A 19,189-nucleotide genomic window follows, 5' to 3' on the forward strand; every position below is an offset into this window, starting at 1 on the left:
ACATGACTGTGCCAAACTAGGTTTATTATAGTTTTGTTTTGTTTTGTTTTGTTTTGATACAGAGTCTAGCTCTATCACCCAGGCTGGAGTGCAATGGTGTGATTTCAGCTCATTTCAACTTCTGCCTCCTGGGCTCAAGTGACCCTCCCACTTCAGCCTCCTGAGTAGCTGGAACTACAGACACATGCCACTGTACCTGGCTAATTTTTGTGTTTTTTGTAAAGATTGGGTTTCACCATGTTGCCCAGGCTGGTCTGGAACTCCTGGCTTAAGTGATCCTCCCACCTCAGTCTTCCAAGGTGCTGGAATTACAAGCATAAGCCACTGTGCCCGGCTTGTTATAGATTCTTTGCAGAGTTTTACATGTGATACTACTGGCAGCATCTGACGGTCTTTAAGCAAATTCCTGACATTTATCCTTTAATATTCATTATCATATGGATCCTTGATCTGAAATGCCTAAAATCAAACAATTATTTAGCTTTTAAAAATAATAACCTATTTAGGCCAGGTGCGGTGGCTCACGCCTGTAATCCCAGCACTTAGGGAGGCCGAGGTGGGCAGATCACGAGGTCAGGAGATCGAGACCATCCTGGCTAACACAGTGAAACCCTGTCTCTACTAAAAATACAAAAAAAATTAGCCGAGCATGGTGGCAGGCGCCTGTAGCCCCAGCTACTTGGGAGACTGAAGCAGGATAATGGCATGTACCCAGGAGGCGGAGCTTGCCGTGAGCCGAGATCATGCCACTGCACTCCAGCCTGGGTGACAGAGCGAGACTCTGTCCAAAATAATAATAATAATAATAATAATAATAATAATAACCTATTTAATTGATGGCAAATGTATTATAAATCAAGGTAGACCGAAACATTGAATAGGTTTTATTGTCATGAACACATGACAATAAAATGGTTAACCAAGATGAATTTTTTTTTTTTTTTTTTTTTTTTTTTTTTTCTTCCTGAGACGAAGTCTCACTCTGTTGCCCAAGCTGGAGTGCAGTGGCGTGATCTTGGCTCACTGCATCCTCCACGTCCCAGGTTCAAGCAATTTTCCTGCCTCAGCCTCCCGAGTAGCTGGGACTACAGGCACATGCCACCATGCCCGGCTAATTTTTGTATTTTTAGTAGAGATGGGGTTTCACTATTTTGGCCAGTCTAGTTTTGAACTCCTGACTTCGTGATCTGCCCGCCTTGGCCTCCCAAAGTGCTGGGATTACAGGCGTGAGCCACTGTGCCCAGCTGAAAATTTTAAAAAGTGGAAACTTTATATAGACTCTAAAAATGTTGGCTAGGAAAGATGGCTCATGCCTGTAATCCCAACATTTAGGGGAGGCCAAGGTGGATCACTTGAGTCCAGGAGTTCAAGACCAGCCTGGGCAACATAGTGAGACCCCCCCCATCTCTACAAAAATAAAAATAAAAAATAAAAGAGAATAAAGTAAAAATGTAGAAAAGTAGTATAAGGTGCAAAGGAGTGAGAGCGGGTCCCATCTCTTATCTTTGCCTTCCTGGAACGTTGTTGCCTGAGGAGCTGGCAAATGAGAAGAGACATCTCTGGCTCTGCTAGCATAGACAACTGAGATGACTCTGGAGAATATTTGTGGGGTTGAGAATGGAGACCACCATTGGCGAGAGCTATTAAAACTCAGATCAGGATTATTGGTGTTAAACATGGTAGTGTCTAAGTACTTAATGGAGTAAATGTTTTCAAGGTTACTATTACTGTAAATCTAATGATGTATTCTTATCTAATTTTTATCACTAGGTAAAAAATTTTCAGGAAGACCCATGTGTACGTTACTAACCAATAAGAGATATGAGTTGCTGTATAACTGTGGAATTCAGCTTCTTCACATTGGAAGGCCTCTTGCTGCCTTCGAATGTCTGATTGAAGCTGTTCAGGTTTATCATGCAAATCCTCGCCTCTGGCTACGGCTGGCTGAATGCTGCATTGCTGCCAATAAGGGGGTGAGTGCTACTTGGGTATCTTTTTGAACCCTGTCTTCTCCCCACTTACTACATGGAATGGTTAAAAAAAAAAAAAAACCTTGGAAACATACATAAGACATTTCTCTTTTTATTTATTTATTTATTTATTTATTTATTTTTTGAGACGGAGTTTCTCTCTTATTGCCCAGGCTGGAGTGCAATGTTAACGATCTCGACTCACTGCAACCTCCACCTCCCGGGTTCAAGTGATTCTTCTGCCTCAGCCTCCCAAATAGCTGGGACTACATGCACATGCCACCACGCCCAGCTAATTTTGTATTTTTAGTAGAGACGAGGTTTCACCATGTTGCCCAGGCTGGTCTTGAACTCCCGACCTTATGTGATCTAGCCACCTCAGCCTCCCGAAGTGCTGGGATTACAGGCGTGAAATGTATAGTCTTCTCTTCTTAACCACTGGGGGAAAAAAATTAGTTTCAAAAAGTCATTTGTTGGCCGTGCGCAATGGCTCACGCCTGTAATCCAAGCACTTTAGGAGGCTGAGGCGGGTGGATCACTTGAGCTCAGGAGTCCAAGACCAGTCTGGACAACATAGTGAGACCTCCATCTCTACAAAAAATTACTGGGTGTGGCAGTGAGCGCCTGTAGTCCCAGCTATTCAAGAGGCTGAAGCGGGAAGATCGTTTGAGCCTGGGAGGTGGAGGTTGGAGTGAGACCAGATAGAGCCACTGCACTCCACCTTAGGCAACAGAGCGAGACCCTGTCTCAAAAAAATAAAAATAAAAATTTAAAAAGTCATTTGTTAACATTCTCATTCTTGGTAAGTAAGTATGGCAACATTAAAGAGTTGAAGCCAGTGAGAAAGTCATGTATGTTGGAACAGTGGTCTGCTAGCTGCTCCAGGGGTCAGGATACATGCATCTGCTGGCGTAAGAATAGTGTGTAGCCTGGTGATTAGAAAAGGTCTGATAACAGCCAGGCGCGGTGGTCACGCCTGTAATCCCAGCACTTTGGGAGGCCGAGGCGGGTGGATCACGAGGTCAGGAGATCGAGACCATCCTGGCTAACACAGCGAAACCCCCGTCTCTACTAAAAATGCGAAAAATTAGCCAGGCGTTGTGGGCCTGTAGTCCCAGCTACTTGGGAGGCTGAGGCAGGAGAATGGCGTGAACCCAGGAGGCGAGGCTTGCAGCTAGCCAAGATCGCGCCACTGCACTCCAGCCTGGGTGACAGAGAGACTCTGTCTCAAAAAAAAGTTCTGATAACATAATGTGGAAAGAGCTGCATTAAGCTGGATTTCCTTCAATGCCTGAGGGTTTTACTTTGGTTTCAGTAAATGATACAGAGTTTATGGATTACCAGGCTGTTTCTCTCTGACACATGATTGCCCGTGGTAGCTACGGGAATAGGCCAGTTTACATTGATTTCCATGCTTAGATAATCTCTAAATGGCAATTGGTGGAAGCCTTTTGAATTTCAATTTGGGAGGGATCAGTAGGAGATAGGGGAAAGACGGGTTGTATCAGAATTATCAGATATGTGTGTCTTCCATTTGCTACCCCACGCCCTGCCCTTGCTGTGCTTTTTGGGTGTGTATAGACATTGGGAAGGTATGGTACCTGGAGGTTTTTCCTTGCATGCCTACCATAGGTGATACAAGATGTTGAGGCTCTCCTCCCGCTGAACAGCAGTTTCTGAGAAGTACAAGAACTAAGGGGATTAAAGAAGTGTGTTTGCTAGTTTTCATACATGGTACTTAGGTAGTTTATGATTTGAGTATACCAACAGAGGAAGAGATGAGTGATTTGTCTTTGAAAGACTTTAATGATTTAATTATACTTTGCTTTTTAAAAGACAACTTTCTTATTGGTTAATTCTTAACTGATAAACAGTTCTAGGCAGAATTTATACTTCTTAAAGATAAAAGAAGCAAATAGAAATTGCTTATTCTCTTTAATCTGTTTATAAATTTAAGTGTTGGGGGCCTTTCTTTGGTATTTACTGGAAACCAGGGAGTTACCTTTTTCTGGGACTAGGGAAAGATTGTAAAGTTTAATATTTTCTTTTTAAATTAACTGGTTTTAGAAATAGTACTTTTAGGATTGTGTTCTACAGAAGCCATTAAGCTTACAAGGTCTCCTCCCCTCCCCCTAGAGGAGAAGGAGCGGGAGGGGAGGATAAGTATTTTCCATATTAATATGCTGCCAGTCCTGTTTTTTTTTCTAGAAAAGTTGTAAATTTGTAATTTTTAAAAAATGGTAAAGATGACTTTCGGTTGCCATAGCTTCATGAACACACACAATTTGTGCTGCTAATAGGAAACTTGCCACCAGTAATATCTTTGTCTGTGCTTTTCCTCCTCCTAAAAAAAACTTTAGGGTAACCTAAAAAACGGTAAAAACAAGCCCAAAACACTAATAAAATCAGAGGACAAATCCCAATACGAGTAATTGCAAACTCCAAATAAAATTTCATAAAATTTGTTTTATTTAGTCAGGACAGGAGGTATGCTGAACAAAGTAGTTTGTACCTTCAGAAATAAATTCATTTTGGATTTAAAAAAATTAACTTGTTTATGCTAAGGAGGACATTTTGTCCTGAATATCTGGTACATATTATTTCAGACTTGGCAGAGGCAAGGCTTATATTTACCTGGGCAGTGTATAAATATGGGAAAAGATCTGCTAAACAAAAATAGTCCCAATATTTTAATTATGTATGATCCTTTTACCTTAAAACTTATCTGGCACACTTTCTGCCTATCGGTGCTTGAAGGTATGGATTATTATTCTACGTTTTTTAGTTCCATTCCATCATGGGCCAGTTTGTTTTCATCTGTTGCATCTTCGTATCTAGCCATTTGGATCAGTTTTCATGGCCTTAGCAATAAGAAAAGAGAAGAGAATATGGATGAATCCATGTAAATTGATTACCACAACTAGGAAAAGAAGTCAGAACGGAAGTCCTCACAATAATGGTTTAAAATATCCACTTTTGCATTAATATTGCATGGCCTTCTCTATACACAATTAGTTTTGATCAGAGCAGTTTTATTGTATTTTTTAGCACTGCGTAGTATGTTCTTTATTAAAAGTCATATATGGAAGTGCAACTATAATAAGTTACATTCAGGAGCAATAAGTAACAGTACAGAAACATTTGTGTTTAGAGAAAAGACTTTTTGCAGGGCAGAGATTAGTTTTGCAAATTCATATTGATTGACTCCGGTTTGTTCTGGTATGTGAGAATTTGGATGTCATTATAAGATAACTACTTGGGATTCCATCTGCAGGTAAATTAGAGACTTGTTTTATTTTATTTTATTTTTGAGACAGAGTCTCACTCTTCACTCAGGCTTGAGTGCAGTGGCGTGATCATGGCTCACTGCAGTCTCGACCTCCCTGGTGTCAAGCAATCTTCCCTCCTCAGCTTCCCTAGTAGCTGGGACTATAGGCATGCATGACCGCACTTGGCTAATTTTTGTGTTTCTTTGTAGAGGTGGAGTTTCACCACATTGCCCACACTGGTCTCAAGTTCCTGGGCTCTAGCGATCCACCCGCCTCAGCCTCCCAAAGTTCTAGGATTACAGGTGTGAGCCACCTTGCCCAGCTTAGTTTTATTTTTTAGATTTGGCCTAGAGCAGTGGTTCGTGCCTGTATTCCCAGCACTTTGGGAGGCTGAGGCGGGTGGATCAGAAGGTCAGGAGATCAAGACCATCCTGGCTAACACGGTGAAACTCCATCTCTACTAAAAATACAAAAAATTAGCCAGGTTGTGGCACCCACCTGTAGTCCCAGCTACTCAGGAGGCTGAGGCAGGAGAATTGCTTGAACCTGGGAGGCGGAGGTTGCAGTGAGCCGAGATTGTGCCACTGCACTCCTGCCTGGGTGACAGAGCGATACTCCATCTCAAAAAAATAAATAAATAAAAGATTTTTTCTGGCTGGGCGCGGTAGCTCACACCTGTAATCTCAGTACTTTGGGAGGCCGAGGCGGGCGGATCACTTGAGGTCAGGAGTTTGAGACTAGCCTGGCCAATGTGGTGAAACCCCATCTCTACTAAAATACAAAAATTAGCCAGGTGTGGTGACAGGCGCCTGTAATCCTAGCTACTCGGGAGGCTGAGGCAAGAGAATCACTGGAACTCAGGAGGTGAAGGTTGCAGTGAGCCGAGACGACACCGCTGCACCCAAGCCTAAAGAAAAATTTTCCAGCCTCAGCAACTTGGCAAAACCCTGTCTCTAAAAAAAATAAATAGAAAAATTAGCCAGTCATGGTGGCACACACCTGTACCTGTAGTCCCAGCTACTTGGGAGGCTGAAGCAGGAGGATCACTTGAGCCCAGGAGGCTGAAGTTGCAGTGAGCCGAGATCATGCCACTGTACTCCATCCTGGGCAACAGAGCCAGACCTTGTCTTAAAAAAGAAAAAAAAGAAAGGAAAAAAAAAAAAGGTAGATACAGGGGGGTCTCACTATGTTGCCCAGGCTGGTCTCACACTCCTGATTTCAAGTGATCCTCCTGCCTTAGCTTCCCAAAGGGCTGGGATTACGGGCATGAACCACTGCACCCAACCAAATTAGAGACTTAGAATGAAGGGGGATCATAAATCAAATTATCACTGTGAGCTCTGTAGTGAGATAATACATCTTAATCAAATATCCTAAAGTACTATGTATGTGTAAGTAGCTTTTATTATTTTCAGTTTAATGTTTATTCATTTGGTTTGGGGATTTTAATTTCCTAGAAGGCAAGTATTGTGTCCATGTAAATTTTTACCATGTACAGCTTATTAAAGTTTATATATTGTTGACAATGTAATTAATACTTTGAATTAAGAAGGAAATGATCTGTGTTTAGGAAGTGGAGCTGCTTCCTTTTTCTTTTACACTATTTTGGGCTCTCTTATTTTCCTTACTCTGATGTCAAAGTACCTGTAACATGTAGCATGGTACTGGAGGTCTAGAATATTCTAAGTAAATGATTCTAAATAAATTATTGGGACATAATTGAATTGGATTTTGTTTGTAGAATTTTCTCCAATCTCATGTAAACAAAATGTAGCACATATCCCAGATTTTCAGCCTTATATACTTTTTCCACTAATACCAAACATGTTTCCATTATCACCAAAAAAAGTCCTCATTGACTTTAAGAACTTTCTTAAATTTAGAGTAATTGTGAGAGATATTCCCTCATTTTTTATACCACATCTTACAATTCCCTTAAATTTATTGGAAATTATTTGTATTTTGTAGACTTCTGAACAAGAAACTAAAGGCCTTCCCAGCAAAAAAGGAATTGTACAGTCTATTGTTGGTCAAGGCTATCATCGTAAAATAGTTTTGGCATCACAGTCTATACAGAATACTGTTTATAAGTAAGTATTTTGCAAAGAAAAAGTGTATATATATTTAATACTAGTTTACATAATGTTACTTATATATAAAAGTATGATTAGGATTTATCATTGCATAGGAGGAACCACTTTGTAACTAGATTTTATTGCTATTTCAACAAACAGACCCTCATGTATAGGTCCATAGTGAATGTTATCTAACATGATTTTGGTTTATTACATCCATGGGTGCTGCAATTATTGATGGCCTAGGAAACCCTACTCTGTTCAGTGTCATTATTAAGAATGTCCAGAAGAGGGCATCTTGGTATTTCCTTTTTATGTAGTTTTGGTTATCATTGATACTTTTCATTTAGGTATTTTCTTAGAGTCCCTAGGACTGAAAATACATGAAAGGGAATTCTTACTATTCAGAGAAAAAAGGTGTATTAAAACATAAAGCAACCAAAGCAGTATAGAAGCTGTCACATGTATAATCTTCATTTGACAATTTGGAATTGCCATTATTTGTAAAGTGGCAAACTTTGCAAATAATTAGCTGCCTTAATTTGTTTTTGTCAAAGAAGAAAATTGTTCTCTACCATTTAAAAGTTTTTCCACAGTTTAAAAAATATCTGATACACAATAATTTAGTCTTAATTTAGTTAAACTATAATGCAAGAATATTTTTTAAAACTATTATGATAAAGCATTTCAAAGTTTTAAAGCAATTTCAAAGTTGTTACTACTTTTCAAAATTTTATTTTTCTCTAGTAAAGATTCTGTTTGGGTATATCAAACCAACAGAAAGTTGTATAAAATGTCAATGAAATTATAAGACAAAAAGTAATGTTGGTGTTTCAAAGTGTATAGAGGCATTTTTGAAAGCAAGGATCAACCAAAGTAAGGCTCAAACGTGAAAATCTGTTTTCTTCCCTTTCATCCCATTCTTAGTATACCTCTCCTTGCCCTCATTACAGTTGCCCTTGTCTGCAGTTTCTCTAATATGTTAACATTAACATTGTGATATACATCAAATTATCTCTCCTCCTTGGTCTCATTCCTAGAGACACAGTGTATGTAATTTATATACTTGCAATCCATTATTTATACTATTTACAAACTATACTTAGGATTTGGGTTCTTTAGCATGCTTTTATAACTGCTTATATTAAAATTTCTACCTATCAAAAGGCATAACTTTCATTTATAATCGATTGGTTTTATTCCTCATAATAAAAGAGCCTTATTTTAAAATATTTTATCCGCTTAGCTAATTTGGTTTTGTTCTTTTAAGTGATGGGCAGTCTTCGGCCATTCCTGTAGCCAGTATGGAGTTTGCAGCCATATGTCTCAGAAATGCCTTGTTGCTGCTACCTGAAGAACAGCAAGATCCAAAGCAGGAAAATGGGGCTAAAAATAGTAATCAATTAGGTGGGAACACAGAGAGCAGCGAAAGCAGTGAAACTTGCAGGTATTCTAATCCTTGTGACCTCCCTTGGCAAAATCCTTTCAGGACTTCTTTAGTAAACCCTTTGTTCTTTAAGTAAATTCCTAAAATCTTCAACCTGAATTTCTGAAATTCTGTTTTGCGTAACAAGAAAGGAAAGTATTTATGTTTCTGAGTCTTTCTGGAAGAGAGAAATAAGGTGAAGGCTAAGTTAGGAGAGATCCTTGAAAAAGAAAAGTAGAAAGTAGCAGCTTTGGCCGGACGCAGTGGCTCATGCCTGCCTGTAAAAGGCTGAGGCAAGAGAATTGCATGAACCCAGGAGGCAGAGGTTGCAGCGAGCCGAGATTGTGCCACTGCACTCCAGCTTTGGCGACAGAGTGAGACTTCATCTCAAAAAAGAAAGTAGCAGCTTTTCATTGACAAGAGGGATATTTGTAAGAAGTCCTGTTGTCAGACAGCTTTAAAAAAAATTTGGCCAGGTGTGGGGGCTCACGCCTGTAATCCCAGCACTTTGGGAGGCCAAGATGGGTAGATCACTTGAGGTTAGGAGTTCAAGACCAGCCTGGCCAACATGGTGAAACCCCGTCTCTACTAAAAATACAAAAATTAGCTGGGCGTGGTGGTGGGCACCTATAATCCCCGCTACTGGGAAAGCTGAGGCAAGAGAATTACTTGAACCCGGGAGGCAGAGGTTGCAGTGAGCCACGATCATGCCACTGCACTCCATCCAGCCTGGTGACAGAATGAGACTCCATCTCAAAAAAACAGAAAATTTATTAAAATAAACACTTAACTCCTAAAGCTGCTTATTTCTTATTATCCTCTGTCTATCCTCTTAATATACTATAATCACTAACCTCCGGAATATTTTTGTATATTTCTGGTTTTCTAGTATAAATTCAAAATTATGCAAATCTAGGCAGGGTGCTGGAGGAGGCCAAGAGTTCAAGTCTAGTCTGGGCAGCATAGCAAGACCCCATCTCTTCAAAAAAATTAAAAATAAATAAATAAAAATTATGTGACTATAGAAATTGGGAGAACTTTTGGTAAGGACAAAACACATACCATTATATATAGGAAATTCAGCTTTTTTCTTTCTTTCTTTCTTTTCTTTTGTTTTCTTTTTGTTTTGTTTTTTGTTTGTTTGTTTGTTTTTGAGACAGAGTCTCCCTCTGTCACCCAGGCTGGAAAGCAGTGGCACGATCTCAACTCACTGCAACCTCCACCTCACAGGCTCAAGCGATTCTCCTGCCTCAACCCCCTAAATAGCTGGGATTATAGGCCCAGTGCCACTATGCCCGGCTAATTTTTGTATTTTTAGTAGAGACAGGGTTTTGCCATGTTGTCCAGGATGGTCTTGAACTCCTTACCTCAAGTGATCCGCCCTCCTCGGCCTCCCAAAGTGCTGAGATTGCAGGCATGAGCCACTACACCCAGCTGGAAATTCTGCTTTTTATACATGGCATCGTTAAACTTACATCTCCCATCCCAGCATTTTTTCTTGATTATAATAGCAATCAATACATATTTACTATAGAAAATTTGGGCCAGGCATGGTGGCTCACACCTGTAATCCCAGTGCTAAGGGAGACCAAGGCTGAAGGATTGCTTGAAGCTAGGAGTTCGAAGCTAGCCTGTCCAACATAATGAGACCCCATCTCTACAAGAAATAAAAAAATTAGTTGAGTGTGGTGCCAGGCACCATTAGTACCAGCTACTTGGGAGGCTGGTGTAGGAGGATCGCCTGAGCCCAGGAGTTTGAAGCTGCAGTGAGCTATGATCATGCCACACTGCACTCCAGCCTGGGCAACAGTCTCAAAAACCCAGTCTCAAGAAAAGGCAGGGGTTGAGGGGGTCAGGGTAATTAGAATAATGAGAAATGCGTGAAAATATTCAGTTATTTCCCTTTTGTAGTAAAGATATTGTTTTCAGTTAGAGATTTTTTAAAGCAGTATTGGAGGGGTGGGGGCAGTGGGGGAAGAAACTAATATACAATATAGCTTTAACATGTTAGTGTTACCAAATTACTAAGTATTTCCATTGTTTAACTCTTTTACACTTTTGTTGTAAAAAGTTACATGGGAGGCCGGGCAAGGTGAGACACCTCTGTAAATCTAGCACTTTGGGAGGCCAAGGCAGGCGGATCACCTGAGGTCAGGAGTTCGAGACCAGCCTTGCTAACATGGTGAAACCCCGTTTCTACTAAAAATACAAAAAATTAGCTGGGCGTGGTGGTGTGCGCCTGTAATCCCAGCTACTCGGGAGGCTGAGGCAGGAGAATCACTCAAACCTGGGAGGCAGAGGTTGCAGTGAGTTGAGATCGTGCAATTGCACTCCATCCTGAGCGACGAGCAAAACTCTGTCTCAAAAAAAAAGTTGGGAGTGAGGACAGGGAAACAAAATTTTACGTTTAATTATTTATTTGTTGCTCTTCATAATTAAGACTCTTACCTCTATTTTAGCAGTAAAAGCCATGATGGAGATAAATTCATTCCAGCTCCACCTTCTTCTCCATTGAGAAAACAGGAATTAGAAAACTTAAAGTGAGTATCTAAACAAAATTAGCATTGCATCTATTGAAATGAACATATTCATGGCTGGGCACAGTGGCTCATACCTCTAATCCCAGCACTTTGGGAGGCCGAGGCTGGTGGATCACTAGGTCAGGAGTTCGAGACCAGCCTGGCCAAGATAGTGAAACCCTGTCTGTACTAAAAATACAAAAATTAACCGGGCGTGGTGGCGGGAGCCTGTAATCCCAGTTACTTGGGAGGCTGAGGCAGGAGAATTGCTTGAACCCGGGAGGCGGAGGTTGCAGTGAGTGTGCCACTGCACTCTAGCCTGAGCAACTCTGTCTCAAAAAAAAAAAAGAACACATTCTTTTTTATCTTGTTGATACTGTTAATATGATGAATTACACTGATCAAATGTTAAACCAATCTTTCAATCTTGTGATAAACCCTACTTGGTCAGAATGTATTTTCTTTTGTATAAATTTTTAGATTTGATTTGTTAATACTTTGTTGGGAATAAGTGCTTCTATATCCGTGAGGAAGATTGGTCCATACTTTTCTTTCCTAGAAATGATTTTGTCAGATTTGGTTTCAGGATTATGCTGACCATATAAATGAGTTGAGAAGTGCTTCATCTTCCTCTGTTTTCTGCAAGAGTCTGTGTAAGATAGGTATTACTCATGGACACAAAGAGGGGAACAACGGGCGCTAAGGCCTCCTGGAGGGTGGAGGGTGGTAGAGGATCAGAAAAAATAACTATTGGGTACTAGGCTTAGTACCTGGGTGACAAAATAATCTGTACAACAAACCCCCATGACACAAGTTTACCATATAACAAACCTGCACATGTAGCCCTGAACTAATAAAAAGGACAGGTATTACTTCTTCCTTAAGTATTTGATAGAATGCACCAGTGAAACCATCTAGCCTAGGATTTTCTTTGCAGGAAGATTTTTGATAATGAATTCAACTTGTTCAACAACACTTTTTTCAGATTTTATATTTCTTTTTTTTTTTTTTTTTTTTTTTTGAGATGGATTCTCGCTCTGTCTCCCAGGCTGGAGTGCAGTGCGCGATCTCGGCTCACTGCAAGCTCCGCCTCCTGGGTTCACACCATTCTCCTGCCTTGGCCTCCTGAGTAGCTGGGACTACAGGCGCCTGCCACCACACAGGGCTAATTTTTTGTATTTTTAGTAGAGACAGGGTTTCACCTTGTTAGCCAGGATGGTCTCGATCTCCTGACCTCGTGATCCACCCACCTCGGCCTCCCAAAGTGCTGGGTTTACAGGCGTGAGCCACAGCATCCGGCCTGTATTTCATCTTATCTCAGTTTGGTTAAGTTTTATTTTTCAAGGAATTTTCTAAGTTGTCAAATTTATTGGCATAACATTGTTCATAATATTTTTTTTACCTTTTTAATGTCTGTAGAATCTGCAGTTATACCTCTATTTTCTTTCTTTCTTTTTTTTTTTGAGATGGAGTTTTACTCTCTGTCCCAGGCTGGAGTGCAGTGGTATGATCTCGGCTCACTGCAACCTCTGCCTACCAGTTTCAGGCGATTCTCCTGCCTCAGCTTCCCAAGAAGCTGGGATTACAGGTGCCTGCTAGCACGCCTGGCTAAATTTTTGTGTTTTTAGTAGAGACGGGGTTTTACCATGTTAGCCAGGCTGGTCTCGAACTCCTGACCTCAGGTGATCCACCCGCCTCAGCCTCCCAAAGTTTTGGGATTACAGGCATGAGCCACTGCGCCTGGCCAGTTTTCATTTGTGATATTTGTGGGATCTCTTGCTTTCTCTCCTTTCTTTCCTAAGCAATCCTGCTAGCAATTTACATATTGGATTGATGTTTTCAGAGAATAGACTTCTACTTCATTTTCTGTTTTCTTTTTTTTTTTTTTTTTGAGACGGAGTCTCGCTCTGTCGCCCAGGCTGGAGTGCAGTGGCGCGATCTCGGCTCACTGCAAGCTCCGCCTCCCGGGTTCACGCCATTCTCCTGCCTCAGCCTCCCGAGTAGCTGGGACTACAGGCGCCCGCTACCACGCCCGGCTAATTTTTTGTATTTTTAGTAGAGACGGGGTTTCACCGTGTTAGCCAGGATGGTCTCGATCTCCTGACCTCGTGATCCGCCCGCCTCGGCCTCCCAAAGTGCTGGGATTACAGGCGTGAGCCACCGCGCCCGGCCCATTTTCTGTTTTCTATTTCGTTTCTGCTCTTTATTTTATTCTTCTACTAACTCTGGTTTATTTTGCTCTTTTTTTAACTTCTTATGCTGGTCACTGATTTTTAGATGGTCCTTTTCTACACAGTTCCCTTTAAGCCTGCTGTGACTTCCTTCCACAAATAGTTATGTTTTATTTGTTTATTTCACTCCATGGTGTCTTTTTTTCAAAATTAAACTTCATTTAGAGACGATTGTAGATTCACGTAATAGTCTAAAAAGTAATACAGATGCCTGGGCAACATGGTGAGACCCTGTCTCTAAAAAAAAAATCAAAAAATTAGGCCAGGTGCAGTGGCTCACGCCTGTGATCCCAGCACATTGGTGGGCTGCAGAGGCAGGCAGATCAGCTGAGGTCAGGAGTTCGAGATCAGCCTAGCCAACATGGTGAAACCCCATCTCTCCTAAAAATACAAAAGTTGGCCAAGTGTGGTGGCGGGTGCCTGTAATTCCAGCTACTTGGGAGGCTGAGGCTGGAGAATCACTTGAGCCCAGGAGGCAGAAGTTGCAGTAAGCCAAGACTGTGCCGTTGCACTCCAGCCTGGGCAACAAGAGTGAAACTCCGTCTCAAAAGAAAAAAAGAAAGAAAAAAAGAAAAAAAATTATCTGGGCGTGATGTTGCATGCCTGTGGTTCCAGGTAGCTGGCAGGCTGAGGTGGGAGGATCACTTTAAGCCCTGGAGGTCATGGCTGCAGTAAGCTGTGATTGTACCACCAAACTCCAGCAAGGATGACAGATCGAGGCTCTGTCTCTAGAAATAAAGAATAATACAGAGACCTAATCTACCCTCTACCCAGTTTTCTCAAAGGCAACTTCTTACAGAACTTTAGTACATGCTGGGTGCGGTGGCTCATGCCTGTAATCCCAGCCCTTTGGGAGGCCGAGGTGGGCGGATCACGAGGTCAGGAGTTCAAGACCAGCCTGACCAATATGGTGAAATCCCATCTCTACTAAAAATACAAAAATTAGCTGGGTGTGGTGGCGTGTGCCTGCAGTCCCAGCTATTCGGGAGGCTGAAGCAGGGGAATCGCTTCAACCGGGGAGGCGGAGGGAGGTTGCAGTGAGCCAAGATCGTGCTATTGCCTAGGCAACAGACTCTGTTTCAAAACAAAAAAAGAACTTTAGTACAATATCACAGTCAAGATATTGACATTGATACAGTAAAGATACAGAACTTTTTTTGTTTTACAATATTTTCATTACATTCAATTTCTTAAAATTTTTTTAAAATTTTGTGGCCGGGCGCGGTGGCTCATGCCTGCAATCCCAGCACTTTGGGAGGCCGAGGCGGGCGGATCACAAGGTCAGGAGATCGAGACCATCCTAGCTAACACAGTGAAACCCTGTCTCTGTTAAAAATACAAAAAATTAGCCGGGCTTGGTGGCGGGCGCCTGTAGTCCCAGCTACGCGGGAGGCTGAGCCAGGAGAATGGCGTGAACCTGGGAGACGGAGCTTGCAATAAGCCGAGATCGCATCACTGCACTCCAGCCTGGACGACAGAGCGAGACTCCGTCTTAAAAAAAAAAAAAAAAAAAAAAAATTTGTGTAGGTGTGGGGTCTTGCTGTCCTGCCCAAGCTGATCTCAAACTTCTGGCCTCAAGCAATCCTCCCACCTTGGCCTCCCAAAGCACTGGGATTATAGTTGTGAGCCACCGTGCCTAACCCAGAACATTTTTATTACTACGAAAGATCCCTCATATTGCCCTCTTATAGCCATACGCACTTCCACTCCTGCTCCTGCCCCTTATTTAACCCTTGGTTACGACTAATCTCTTTTTAATTTCTATAATTTTGTCTTTCAAAAATGTTATATAAATGGAATCATACAGCATGTAACCTTTTGGGATTGATTTTTTTCATTCAGTATAATTCTTGGAAAATTCATTTAAGTTTGCTGAGTAAATCAATTGTTGTTCCTTTTTATTGGTGAGTATTATTCCATGGTATGATTGTACCTCAGTTTAATCATTCACCTTTTGTAGGACATCTAGCTTTATTCCAGTTTGGGGCTGTTACAAATAAAGCTGCTAGAAATATTCACAGGTATTTATGTGCACATAAATCTTTGTCTCTCAGGATGAACGTCCAACAGTGCTGCATAGTAGGGGAGTTACATGTCTAATATTTTAAGAAACTGCCAAGGCCAGGCGTGGTGGCTCACGTCTGTAATCCCAGCACTTAGGGCGGCTGAGGCGAGCGGATCACGAGGTCAGGAGTCCGAGACCAGCCTGGCCAACATAGTGAAACCCTGTCTATACTAAAAATACAAAAAATTAGCCAGGCATGGTGGCGTGCACCTGTAGTCCCAGCTACTCTGGAGGCTGAGGCAGGAGAATTGTTTGAACCCAGGAGGCAGAGGTTGTGGTGAGCCGAAATCGTGCCACTGCCCTCCAGCCTGAGCAACAGAGTGAGACTCTGTCTCAAAAAAAAAAAAAACAGAAGAAAAGAAACTGCCAAACTCTTTTAACAGAGTGACTATACCATTTTACATTCCCACCAGTGATGTATGAGTGATCCAGTTTCTTCACCACAATATTTATTTTCTTTTTTAAAAAAATTTATTTTTTCATCACATACTTGTTTTGATATTTGTGTGTGTTGTAGGTTTTTATTTTATTTTTTATTTTATTTTATTTTATTTTTTTGCCAGGCTGGGGTGCAATGGCATGACCTCGGCTCACTGCAACCTCCGCCTCCTGGGTTTAAGCAGTTCTCCTGCCTCAGCCTCCCGAGTAGCTAGGACTACAGATGTGTACCACCACGTCCGGCTAATTTTTGTATTTTTAGTAGAGACGGGGTTTCACCATGTTGGCCAGGATAGTCTCTTGACCTCGTGATCCACCCACCCCGGCCTCCCAAAGTGCTGGGATTACAGGCATCCCAGCACCTGGCCTGTTATAGGCACCTGGCCTGTTATAGGCACTTTTTACTTTACTCATTCTAATAGGGAAGTAAGATGTGTAGTGCTATCTCATTGTGATTTTTATTCGCATTTCTCTAATGAACTTCTTTTCATGTGGTATAGCTTTTTGTTTTGTTTTGGTGTGTTGTCATTGTTGCTGTTGTTCTGAGACAGTCTTGCTGTGTTGCCCAGGCTGGAGTGCAATGGAAGGAACTCAGCTCACTGCAACCTCCGCCTCCCAGGTGCAAGCGACTCTCATGCCTCAGCCTCCTGAGTAGCTGAGATTACAGGCATGTGCCACCACACCCGGCTAATTTTTGTATTTTTGGTAGAGATGGGGTGTCACCATATTGGTCAGGCCGGTCTCAAACTCCTGAGCTCAAGTGATCTGCCCGCCTCAGCCTCCCACAGTGCTGAGATTATAGGCGTGAGCCACCGCATCTGGCCTTTACCAGTAATTTTGTAGTCTGTAAACTGCTCTGTACCTTACTTTGTTCCCATATCAGCACAAACCTTTGTTTCACTCTTTCTCATGGGTGCCTAGAGTTGCATTTTGTGGATATGATCTAATTTATCTAACATTGCTTTTTATTGAGCTGTTTATAATGTTTTCAGCTTTTGCTGTTACAAATAATGCTGCAGTGAATATGGTTATACACATTTAAAGGGAATCCTTAATGAAGAAGACATTTGAAACAGTTTTTCAAACTTGATTTAATTTTTACAAGTTTACTTGAATGAATACTAATCTTTTTTTTTTTTTTTTTTGAGATAGATTTTTGCCCTTGTCCCCCAGGCTGGAGTGCAATGGTGTGTCTTGGCTCACTGCAACATCCGCCTCCTGAGTTCAAGCAGTTCTCCTGCCTCAGCCTCCCAAGTAGCTGGAATTACAGGCATACGCCACCATGCCCAGCTAATTTTTTATATTTTTAGTAGAGGTGGGGTTTCACCATGTTGGTCAGGCTAGTCTCGAACTCCTGACCGCAGGTGATCCATCCGCCTCAGCTTCCCAAAGTGCTGGCATTACAGGCATGAGCCACCCACCCAGCTTAATGAGTACTAATCTTAGGATTGCTCTATTTTTGTGTGCAATTTAAGAAGTATATTGTTTCTGCCAGGTGTGGTGGCTCACGCCTGTAATCCCAGCACTTTGGGAGGCCAAGGCAGGCAAATCGCCTGAGGTCAAGAGTTCGAGATCAGCCTGGCCACCATGGTGAAACCCTGTCTCTACTAAAAATACAAAAAAAAAAATTAGCTGGGCATGGTGGCACACACCTGCAGTCCCAGCTGCGCGAGAGGCTGAGGCAGGAGAATTGCTTGAACCCAGAAGGCAGAGGTTGCAGTGAGCCGAGATCGTGCCACTATACTCCAGCCTGGGAGACAGACTGAGACTCTGTCTCACATACACACACACACAAAAAGTAGTATATTGTCTTACAGTGGTTAAACATCTGCAGAGTTGTGTAATTTAACTTTACCTTCTGAGAATGTCATTAAAGAGAAGTGTACATACAGGATGGGATTCCTCTCAAAGAGTTTTGTACCTTTCGTGGGTACAGCTGTTTGCTTTCCATATGTCATAGTAGGAGGATTGATGATTTTCAAAGAAAATAATATTACTTCCATTTTTTGTGTGTGTGAAAAGGAGCATAGGGCTTCCATAGGGAATGCCGTCATCATAAAGTGAGGCAAGGGTGGATTCTGTAGTATATATATATTTTTTTCTTCTGGAGCAGATGGGAGGGAGAAAGGAAACAGTACAAGACGGAAGGAGCCTTAGGGTAGATTTATAAAAAGGACTGCTATGCCAGACAGTAGCAATGGTAATGTGGACACAAATGGTGAAGGGGAGGAGTCGTAAAAGAATTGTGTCGTAATTTTCAAAGCCATAAAGCTCACAATGCAGTTGGGTGTGTTAAAGGGCAATTCTGTGGCAGGAGCCAGCTGTCTTCTATCTAAGGAGCCTGAGCACTGTGTTTTAAGATTGTGAAATTCTTTGAGATTTCATCTATTTCTGACCTGAATTCTTTTAGATTATTGAAAATGTGACTAGTATATAGTTTAGCTTTTATGGACTATCATATTTGACCCCTTGTGTTCAATAATACCCAAGACACCAATGCAAAGCCCCATTTTCTGTTTCCAGCATAACTAATATGCAGTAAATTATCATGACTTTTCCAATGGCCACTTTTTATGATACGGGTTTATAGCCCCTTGAGTATTTTCGGTTTTTTTCATTTGTACATAAATTAAGGTAAGTCCAAAAAATTTCATTCTAACCAATTTACCAAGTATATTTTTAGAGGGCAGATAATAATTAAAGAAGTTGTGAGATTGTATATTAAATCAAGGTAGTTTTCAGAAAAATATTCTCACAATTGAAATTAAAATGTGGCCCCAAATTAGGATAACGTCTCAGAAATCAACTAACTAGTTTAACTGTTAAGGTTTGGATGAACTTAGAGATACTAATATAATGGATCAAGAAAGTTATATAGTCATCCTTTGGTATCCTTGAGGGATTGGTTCTAGGGCCCCCAACAGATACCACAATCCTCAGATATAAAATTCCTTATATAAAATGGTGTAGTAATTGCAGATAACCTGTGCACATCCTCTCATATACTTTACTTATTTTTATTTTATTTTATTTATTTTTTGAGACATAGTTTTGCTCTTGTCGCCCAGGCTGGAGTGCAGTGGCTCAATCTTGGCTCACTGCAACCTCCGCCTCCTGGGTTCAAGTGATTCTCCTGCTTCTGCCTTCCAAGTAGCTGGGATTACAGGCGTGTGCCACAATGCCTGGCTAATTTTTG

The 19,189-nt window shown here is 41.5% G+C and overlaps 1 protein-coding gene across 32 annotated transcripts in view; it reads left to right on the forward strand.

Moving 5' to 3' along the window:
- CNOT10 (CCR4-NOT transcription complex subunit 10) overlaps positions 1 to 19,189 on the forward strand; it is an 88,883-nt gene that overhangs the window by 40,806 nt on the left and 28,888 nt on the right. For 15 of the 32 annotated variants that reach the window (XR_010155550.1, XR_010155551.1, XR_010155553.1 and 12 more), the window contains 4 exons: positions 1,771 to 1,973; positions 7,208 to 7,329; positions 8,585 to 8,761; positions 11,200 to 11,280. Coding sequence is in view for 23 of the 32 variants with exons in the window: in XM_001168131.7 (XP_001168131.3) it covers positions 1,771 to 1,973; positions 7,208 to 7,329; positions 8,585 to 8,761; positions 11,200 to 11,280 (583 nt within the window). In the remaining 9 variants the exon portion in view is untranslated. The remainder of the gene's footprint in view (positions 1 to 1,770; positions 1,974 to 7,207; positions 7,330 to 8,584; positions 8,762 to 11,199; positions 11,281 to 19,189) is intronic. The other 17 variants (XR_010155554.1, XR_010155555.1, XM_001168099.7 and 14 more) reach the window with 2 other exon arrangements.

Source organism: Pan troglodytes, chromosome 2 (assembly GCF_028858775.2).
Source record: "Pan troglodytes isolate AG18354 chromosome 2, NHGRI_mPanTro3-v2.0_pri, whole genome shotgun sequence".
Taxonomy (NCBI): domain Eukaryota; kingdom Metazoa; phylum Chordata; class Mammalia; order Primates; family Hominidae; genus Pan; species Pan troglodytes.